The 9,904-nt window shown below is 39.7% G+C and overlaps 1 protein-coding gene across 1 annotated transcript; it reads right to left on the reverse strand.

Annotated features, from left to right (window-relative positions):
* Positions 1–309: 309 nt before the first annotated feature.
* LOC122178090 (cell surface glycoprotein CD200 receptor 1-B-like) lies at positions 310–9,316 on the reverse strand. Its single transcript, XM_042868019.1, has 7 exons — positions 9,149–9,316; positions 7,985–8,072; positions 6,187–6,495; positions 4,686–4,933; positions 3,712–3,813; positions 2,327–2,373; positions 310–998 (listed from the first exon to the last, which is right to left on the reverse strand). Exons 2-4 carry the CDS (start codon positions 8,049–8,051, stop codon positions 4,713–4,715), a joined length of 597 nt encoding a protein of 198 aa, XP_042723953.1. The 5' UTR covers positions 8,052–8,072; positions 9,149–9,316; the 3' UTR covers positions 310–998; positions 2,327–2,373; positions 3,712–3,813; positions 4,686–4,712.
* Positions 9,317–9,904: the final 588 nt, after the last annotated feature.

Consider the following 9,904-nt stretch of genomic DNA (forward strand, 5'->3'; position numbering starts at 1 on the left):
GGAAATTATCAATCAATCAGTACTTTTCTTCTACTTGGGGCAGGGAGATGAGAAGAAATAAATGACTTGGTTAGACTTTTCAAGCAAGGAGATCACCTTTTTTTTTTTTTTTACAAACCAGGCTGCAATCTTGGCTTCTAAGAAAATGGGCCCCAAAATAATTTCAGATAAATATTTGCATATTTACATATTTATTTCAAAATGAATCTTAGAAAATTTCCCATTGCTATTTCTCATTTCCGCGTCAAGTACAAATTCAGATTGGCTTTCTTCTACCATTAGCAATAGAAAGTATAATTGAAAATAAACACTTTAAAAAAAAAGGTTGAAAAATACCAGATTTTCATCTGCCACATGTAACTATCTACCTATAAAAAAACTCTTATTCCTGTATTTCTTTCAGATAGATCATCTTGTCTTTTTTTTTTTTTTTAGGGCTCCTTATGGCACTTCCTGGTTTCCATTTTGAGAATGGAAAGAGAATCTAGATGCTAAGGTGGTCTACAAAGAAGTGATATATTTTCAGCAAGCCTTTTCCTCTGTCACATAAATGTATCAGTTACAGATGTGAGGGGAAACGGCACATACCTCAGAACCTATTCTCTAATCAAAATCAAATGTGTATTTCTCCACCTCAGCCTTTACATGTTTCAAATGTTTTAACAACTGTACTGATATTTACAGAAAGAGAGGAATCAGTGACTTAAACAGGCTGCTCCACTGGCTCCCCTCATGTTAGGAAGGAGAAAGGCTTTTCTTGGTCAGTTTAGAGTATTCTGCTGTCCTGCTGTGCATAAGAGATTTGCTAGATCAAGGACAGGCTCAAGTAACCGAGTATAATTAATAGTTGAGCTTGTATAGACTGCTGGTGCCTACATGGTTAATTAGCTCATAAGTGTAGTTTGTGGTTTATAATTCTGATAGATTTCCTCTGGTGAGACATAAGGGCCCATTACAGGTGTGTATAGCTGTAAAGTTGTGAATCCGAAGTTTTCAGTCTGCAAAATAAGGAAAAAACACAGACCACTAAATTATGTTGAAGAATTTTTTGGAACCTCTATAGAGGCCAAAAGCAAAACAAAAGAAAACCAAGAAAAACAGGATCAGAAGAAATCTGGCAGTCAACATTAATTTTGCAAAGGATCTGTGAAGGTATTTCTCTAAGCTCCAAAGGCAAAGGGGCAGGGCATATAGGTTGAAACCTGAGTTTGTGGAGAGAAAAAGTCTGAACAAGACAACCTGTTGAATCTCTTTTTCTTAATGAGATTGAAAACAAACATTGAAATGTCAGTATTTTCAACAAAATTGGTCATAATGATCAATGTTAACTTCTCTGACAGAAAAAACATGCAGGCCACCATAGGCGTTCCAGTGTAGGCACTTAAACTTGCTGGAAGTTATGACTTTGATCTCAGCAGCTCCCACTCCCACCAGTCAAATTGTGCAGAATAGCGTATAAGAATGTATCAGGAAATTAATCATTCTGACTTCGGAGCACCATTTGTCTAGTTTACAACAAACAAAGCACACAGCTATTAATTTCACTGTAAGCAGAAAACTAAATATGAAATAAGTGTTTCTTTAGGGTGAATTAGGTGAAGCAGGAGCCCTGAGGAGAGAGTAGCGTGCTATCATGCTGTCAAATACATATCAGAACACCCTAGAATTAGAGAGGAAGTAAAACTTGCAGTGGCAAATTTAACACTGCTGTTTCTTAGCTCCTGCGTATCTGAACTACAACTTGAAATATAAATATTTCATTGCTGTTTGTGTTGCTAATAGGGCATAAGGAACTGCATCCTTTTCCCTCATTATAAAATACCTGTCTGTTTCCATCACATCTTTATCACACAGTTTTCTGTCATCAAGGGCAATATGTACTCTTAAGCAAAAGATTGGTGCTAAGATTAGAGTTTGAAGCAGTGTTGTGAACAATTTAATGCTGGAGAGATCTAAAATTCAGCTTGAACATTGCAAATGTGATTTATTGTATCCCTAAGCAGAAAATGCTTTACTCTGTTCTCTATCTAGTGCATAAGCAATTACTCAGATACACTGAGTAATGAAGTTATGACCACCCAAATAATAGACACCCTTCCAGACGCACTGCTCCTCATTCCAGCCAACCAGCACACATGGAGATATGTTGGATTTTTGTCAGAGCAGCCACATGTTGTCATGGAATGACATGTTTTGGTGAAGAAAAAGACACACACACAACAACAACAACAAAACATACACTCCCCTCCCCCCCCTCCCCCCCAAAAAAAAATAAATAAAATAAATTAAATAAAATAAAAAATAGCAAAAAAAAAACAAAGCTCACCACAGTCTGTACTGGTGACTGACGTGCCTTCTTCTGTAGCTGGGAAGCTGGAAGAAGTATACCAGGAAATCAAAATGGTTTCTTGGAACAAGGTACACAGCTGCTATATCCAGAGTTCTTCTCTAGCTGCCCTCAGCAGCTGAAGGACTTTTTTTTTAAATGCTTTCACTGGTTAGGTTCTCATCTTTTATGCTCTGCCCCTGAATGTGAATCGTTTTATTTTCCCCTTTGCTGAAACATTTGGTTTCCCTGGGAAACATGGATGAATTGACTCAGTTAGGTGTACTTTTCTGAAGGGAAATACTGGGCCAAGAACCCACCTGAGTGCATTTTCTCCTCTCCTTGGCTGCCCCAAAGGAGCTCTTCGCTGTGTAACAGTGACACGCTTCTGCCAGAGTGCTGTAAACACCTGTCAGTGCCTCCACTACTGACAGCAGCAGCCCTTCTGTTTTCTTCTCCTGCCTTTTCTGTTCTTTCTGTCTCCACTCATACTCTCTCTTGCCAACACCATCACTTCATCTGTTTAAACCTGATTCACTAATTACATCTGCAATCTAATATTCTCTATGTTGGGGGGAGGAAATCTGAGCAACACTGAGCATAAAGAAGAAACCTAGGAAAGCAGTAAAGGCAGAACATTTATTGCAATGGAGAGGAACAGGGCACTCAGGTGCTCTACAGATTCCCTCTATTTACAGTTCACTCCCTTCTGAGTTGCCTCCTCCCAGTGCTTCATACCCTCCTCTCCCAACAACATCCTTGCTTTCAGTTTTTTCTTTCAACCCTCAACCCACAGCCATCTCAAGAGTGGGAAAGCTTCACATGAGCTCTCGTTATCAACTTATTCAGCATGAGCTGACACAATGCCAATGAAATCTACACAGACTGAGAAACTATCAGTGTACCACAGGGAAACATACATTTGACCTATTCTTACACTTGCTCAAGGGAAAAATTAGAATTGCCAGGATAGAGGGAGGATTGCTTGTGACCTGCCATTAGGACTAATGCTTAAACTAGTCTTTAAACTCCTCAGTCTTATGTGTAGAATTTTATGTTGGTAAATTCAGAATGATCAAAATAATTAAAAAAAAAAAACTCAAAACCCACCCTACTCATAGCAAGTATTCTTCTCTCCCTGAATAACTCTTTGCCTCATATGTAATACAATAATAGTATAATAACAATGACTCTTACAAAACTCCAGGCTTGTTTTAAAATTCTATCCCTCCATTTATTATTTCCAAAGGGTCAGTACACCATATATCAACAATTTCCTCAATTCTTGCCCCCCAACCCACTCTCAGCCATAAGATACATATTTTAGTACCTGCACTTAGCCTGCAATGGAATGTAAAACATTTCAAGCTCATCAAATGACTTACCCCTGCACCTTAAAATCAAACATAATGTCACTCCGGCACCACAGACAACAGCAAGACTTGCAGGCAGTCCAATCTGGAGATACTGGAGCCTGGAGGAATCATCTGGGGGGGAAAAAGAAAACCAGTTACAGAGCTAGATGTCAGTACCCACTGACTACTTGATGATGGTATCTAACTTAATGAGAAAAGAAAAATCATGCTCTACCCCCATAACTTCAATGAGAGACAGATGGGATGTCTAGGTGCCAATCCGCAAAAGGAACTGTTTCGCTCGTCCAGTGTGTACAAACAGACTTTCATTTTCAACCCATACACCTTCATAGCTTCCCTTTGTACAAATGATACTAGAAGTGCATCAGCAGAACTGACCAGACATCCCTCCAGAATTCTGTAATTAGTGACTGGTCTGTGTTAATTTCCATCCTTCATGCCCCTGCTAAGATGTTTTGGTGATACAAGCACTATTTAGATTTTCTTACAAATTTTGATGGCAGAAACATATCAAGTCCAGCATAGCCAGTTTAACCTTTACTACCTTTGTCTCTGGGAAAGTTTGCTCAAGAGTAACACACAGCCACTCTCCACTTTATCCAGCTCATCAGCTCAAGGGGTCCAAAAATTCAGCTCAAGGGGTCTAAAGTTTCACATCAAAAACAAATCACAGTTACTGCAGAGAGAACTTCTCTGTCATCACTAATTAAACAAGGATCACTGAAAGAGAATAAGGAGCTCTTGTAACTTAAAATGGAGATCCAAGTAAGCTCCCACTGGAAACTTCCTCATACCATGCTGTGAAACATTTGGTTTCAGTTGACTAACTCTGAATTACTAATTTCTCTATCAACATGCACAAGAACTTTGGCATTTCACCACTAAACAATCTGCCAAGCCCTGGCATTCAGTGGAAACAGCTGCAAAGAAAACCACAGTCACAAGAGTATGATGTAGAACAATTACAGATCAATGTTCTTTACCTGACAGATCTAGGGAGAGAGACTGGTTCACAGCTGGGTGGGTAACCAGGCGGGTGACATTAGGATGTGTGCTGTTGACCCAGCTTTGTAGCTGACCTTGGTCACTGTTCCATTGAGGTGGTGGACATCTTTCTCAACACTGTGATTACTTGCAGGGATCCAGGAGATTTTGGCAGCTGGTTTTCCAGCAATAGCTTGACAAACAGCCTCTCCGTTCTTGTCAGAGGTCAAAGACAATGTAGGAGGGACTGCAGAAGAAGTAAATAGACTACAGTCGTTATTCCAGAGGGTCTCTAACTGAGAAACAAAAACAGTACTATTTTTTATTTTTTGGGTGGCCAACTTAAGATATTTTAAAATAATTCAGAATATTAACAGCAACCATCTTTAAGGGAAAAACACATTAAAGTCCAAGGTAAATATCTCTAAAAATTGGTAGCTGCACTTAGAGTTGTGGTTTCCTCATGTTTTCCAAAGGATGACCATAACTGTAACAGAAAATGGGATGTTGGATAGGGATGGATTAAATGGAGATTTAGAAGTATAGCAGTGCATATACTGAACAAAACACTGTAGCTTGCTGAAGCTACAAGCTAAGAAATTCATAGTATGAATAGAAAGGAGGAAATGGAGAAATACTATTCTGCCTGAAGCCTAACAATTTATGTTCTGCATTTGACAAAACAGATTCTGCAAGAAAGAAAAAAAAAAAAAAAACTAGTATCAAGGGACAAATATTAACAGTAGCAAATTACTGATTTGCAGAATAACTTTCCCATAAGCCTTCCAAGTATTACTAAAAATCAACTAAGATGGTCAGAACAAAAAATCCTGTCATAAATAAAATGTTTCTTGCAATTTAAGGAAAGCTAGAGATGATCTACGCATCTCAGAAAGATTGCCTGATGCATTGCTTTTGTTTCCTAATACTTTCTCTTCCTGCCTTGGTTGAAAATAGCCTAAAATCATTTTTATTTTAGTGATGCAGTTCTACAACTTTCAGTGCTTCTGGAAGAGTTAAATATTTCCAGATAATGTCCTGAAACTCATGCTTCCTTCCTACTCGGTCCTTATCCAAACAAAGTACACAATGTGTGCACTGTGAAATTTGGTTCAGCTTTAAGTAGCAATATTTATTTAATATCATCTATTTGCACTAACTTAACCAACAGTGTGCACTCCTGTTCACGTGAACATTCACACAGCATTCAAATTCCATGTTACATCCAAAGTACTATATTAGAATCTATCCAGACTGTTCATCTGGAGCATCTGAAAACAGTCCCTGATCATGAGGCAGAAACAAAAAAAACACCACAAATAACAACTGATTATTTCTCATTAAAACAGCCCTATGTCTTCATATGGCTCCTTGCCCTCTCCAGTCATACTAAATCAAGTCACATCTTTATCTTCAATCAAAAATCAATTTGGTCCTTTAACAACATCTCAAATCTGTTTTATGTCCGCACAACAATGAAAAAGTGCAGGTGCGTCTTACCTATGACAGTCAGAGAAAAGAAAAAAAGAAAATTCCCCTCACTGCTGACAATTTCACAGGTGTAATTTCCCTCGTCATTCAGGTTCACAGGGTAAATACGTAGAGCTAGGTCGTGATTGGGTGAGTATATCCACATCATCCTCTCACTGCAGTTTAACATTCTTGACTCATTGAGATCCCTTCTATAAGCTAAAAAGCAAGAAGTGCTGGATTTCATCTTCCATGTCACCATTAGCAAAGACAGCTCGGAGATTGATGGGCAATTCAACACAGCCTCATGACCAGCCTCCACATTCACGCTTCTATAAGCTACATGGGAAAAAAAGAAACAGAGAAAGAAAAAATTAAATATTAAATACGATCCTTAAGCTTTCATCAATATCCAGCTCTTGGCTTCATCATACTTAAAAATTTCTACTTTCTTACTGTACTGGCAGCCTTGGGAATGCATTGCTCTCACAGAAACTCATAGGTAGTATTCAGTTTCCAGGTCCTGCTTCCTTCTATCACTGTCTTTGAGATCTCAAAATGCAGTGGAAATGGTGCCTTTCCACTGTATGCAATGTGCGTTGGTGAGCTACAGTTCTCCATTTCTTTTGGCAATAGATTCCTACCACTTTAATACAGACATTGAAAAACTGATGGGGAGCCCAAGATTCACCCTTAAAGTAAAGGAAACTACCTTTTCTAAGGAAAAAGAAAAAAAAAAGAATCATAGAACAGCTCGGGTGGAAAGGGACCTCAAGGACCATCAAGTTCCAACCAGTTTGCCACATGTGGGGCTGCCAACTTCCCCATTTAATGCTAAACCAGGCTGCCCAGGGCCCCATCCAACCTGACCTTGAACACCTCCAGGGATGGGGCATCCACAACCTTTCCGGGCAGCCTGTTCCAGCACCTCACCACTCTCTCTTTAAAGAACATCCGCCTGATATCCAACCTAAATCTTCCCTCCTTCAACTTGAAACCAGTTTCCCTTGTCCTGCCATTACTTACCCTTGTAAAGAGTTGACTCCCCTCCTTTGTAGGCTCCCTTTAGGTACTGATAGGCTGCAATGAGGTCACCCCTCAGCCTGTCTTCATGGGGGAGGTGCTCCAGCCCTCTGATAATCTTTGTGGCTGTCATCTGGACCCTCTCCAACAGCTCCATGTCTTTCTTTATTGGAGGCCCCAGACCTGGCTGCAGTACTCCAGATGGGGCCTCACAAGAGCAGAGTAGAGAGGAACAATCACCTCCCTGTCCCTGCTGGCCACCCCTCTTCTGATGGAGCCCAGGATTCCATTTGCTTTCTAAGCTGCAAGAGAACACTTCTGGCTCATTTTAACTTCTTCATCCACCAGGACCACCAGGTCCTTCTCTGAGATAAGGTGCACCAATTACAGTGTAAGAAAATCATGGGATAGCAGGGGAACAGGAGCTGGACTCAATAATCCTTATAGGTCCCTTCCAATTCAGGATACTCTATGAACATATACCAATAAGAAGGATAAGATCCAAGATCATCTGGCATAGTAGTTGATGGAGCATATGTGATATGGGTATATATCTGTTTTTTTTCTGCCAGAAACCATAGCTCTGCTGGTGTTTTCTCATCTGAACAAGAGATGAATCTTCAGATTATTTGTGTTGAATCCTTATCAGAAATAATATTCTATGCCATTCTGCAAAGCACAGGATTATTTTGTCAGCTGATGTGATATCATACTTCATACTGGTGAACAGTAAAATTTCAGTGTACCCGTGAGTCAGCAATACAGAGTATCAAACAGTGATGAGTACAGCTTGAATCTTCCTTACCTGACCCTCCAATCAGTTGGATCATCAAGAAAAGGATTGCAGCCTGAACTGCCCATGTCTGAATCATCTTCAGCAAAAGGAATCAGCACTGCAGTAAAAGAAGGCAAAGGAAATGGTGGGTAGTCACAAGTTGTAATGCAAGTCCCTTCAAAGAAAACGGGAAGAAAAGCCTTTTTTTTCTTTGAAAACAGAAGTTGTAAGAAGGACCCATGTCAAGTGTCATTCTTACTCTAAAAGGAAGAAAGCAAAAAACGCTTTGGAAACAAAAAGGATTTCTGTTTACAAACCAGTTTTAAAAACCCAAGATCTCATTTTCCCATCATCTCCAGTCACCCACTACTCACGAGCAGCTAGCACACAGATCGCTACAGACCTCTTACTGCTGCTTCACAGATTTACCTGCGGAAGATGAAGAAAAGACTTTGCAAGAGCAAAGATGCGTGCATCAAACTCTTTTTGAAAAAATCAAGGTAACAGCATTTATGGGAAAACTCAGGACCTAGACTTGGCTATTTGAAGGAAGTAACCCAGATAAATGATTTAAATCTTTGCCCTGCTTTTAGTTTCTCAAAGGGTAACTCCATTTCTGCAGTAGAAGTGAAAGCTCTACTGTCCTTTTGTGAGAGATCACAAACATGAGCTTGTTTCCTGCTTTTAGAGACAGAGAACTGAGGAAGCATTTTATTAACTAACATGACTCCATAATTATGTATACTTTTCAACAAACCATATCTTACGAATTGCTAGCTTCTTTGTGGCAAAAGGGCTGTTGCTTGAGCACAGGCCTGATGAGAAACATTGCTGGTACTTTCCTACAGTCAGTTAATCATACATAAATAAACCCAAATTTTTCTGGCATACTTGTACTGAAAAATGTGGCTATGTATTCCCACAGTCAAAATATCATCCTTTTCTACTCAGATCTCAACACCTACAGCCCTACTACAGCTCCCGCTGGCTCAGTCACAGCAAAGGATTCCCAGCCACTGCATTGCTGTAACCCCATCACGGAGTGACAAAGCAGAGGTCTCAGTGTGTGCCTGTTTTTATAACGCCGCAGTAGCCATACCCTAGCTGGGGTTACTGTCAAAATCTGCAGCCACAGTTTTGTCTCAAGGCTCCTTCCCACATTCCCATGAAGTTACCCAATTTTCCAGCACTCACCTCTGCATTTTCTCCAGCTCTTCTTGGTCCTTTCATTGTTCTCTCCTTCATACCACCATCTGCATCGCTTTTATCTCCCACACGCAGCTAGAGATAACTGGAAAATGCTGTTGCCATCCTATGGGAAGTACTAATATGCTGTTCTCATTCCTAAATCAAACACCAATACACACCAAGCTAGCAAGTATCTTTCTAACACAGTTGATTTAAAAACGTCATACGTGTTGCAACAGGACCTTCCTTTTGGGTTATTTATGGTCATGCTCTGTTCACACTCGTTTTGCCCATATTAATACAAGGATGTTTCATTGAAGATACCGAGGGGAGGAAGGACACATATATATGTCCTTCTATGTATGTAAAAATATATCAAGTAAGGAAAAAAAAAAACCAATAGAATACTGCCACACTTACGGAACTGAAAAAGAAGCAATAGTGCTACATTTGTGATCTGAGTGCAAGAGGCAACAATACTCAGTGCAACTTATACACGATGCAAGATGTATGCACGTTCTCACAGCAGCTTGATAGGTTTTCTGCACAGTTCTAACAAAACACCAATGTATCTGGATGAAAACTTTTATTGCAGCCTGAAAATGCTGATGCTAGCACATTGATCAGTATTCTACAACCAACATGCAGGTAATGGGTAATGTAAGTCTTATATTCCCAAACTCTCAAATTTCATTTTTGCTCACTTTAAATCTTTGCCCCAAATGACATAATTTTTGTGTTTTCTGTCATTCAGTATCAATG

This window comes from Lagopus leucura, unplaced genomic scaffold (assembly GCF_019238085.1).
Source record: "Lagopus leucura isolate 7727_CA_CO unplaced genomic scaffold, USGS_WTPT01 Super-Scaffold_100001, whole genome shotgun sequence".
NCBI classification, from domain to species: domain Eukaryota; kingdom Metazoa; phylum Chordata; class Aves; order Galliformes; family Phasianidae; genus Lagopus; species Lagopus leucura.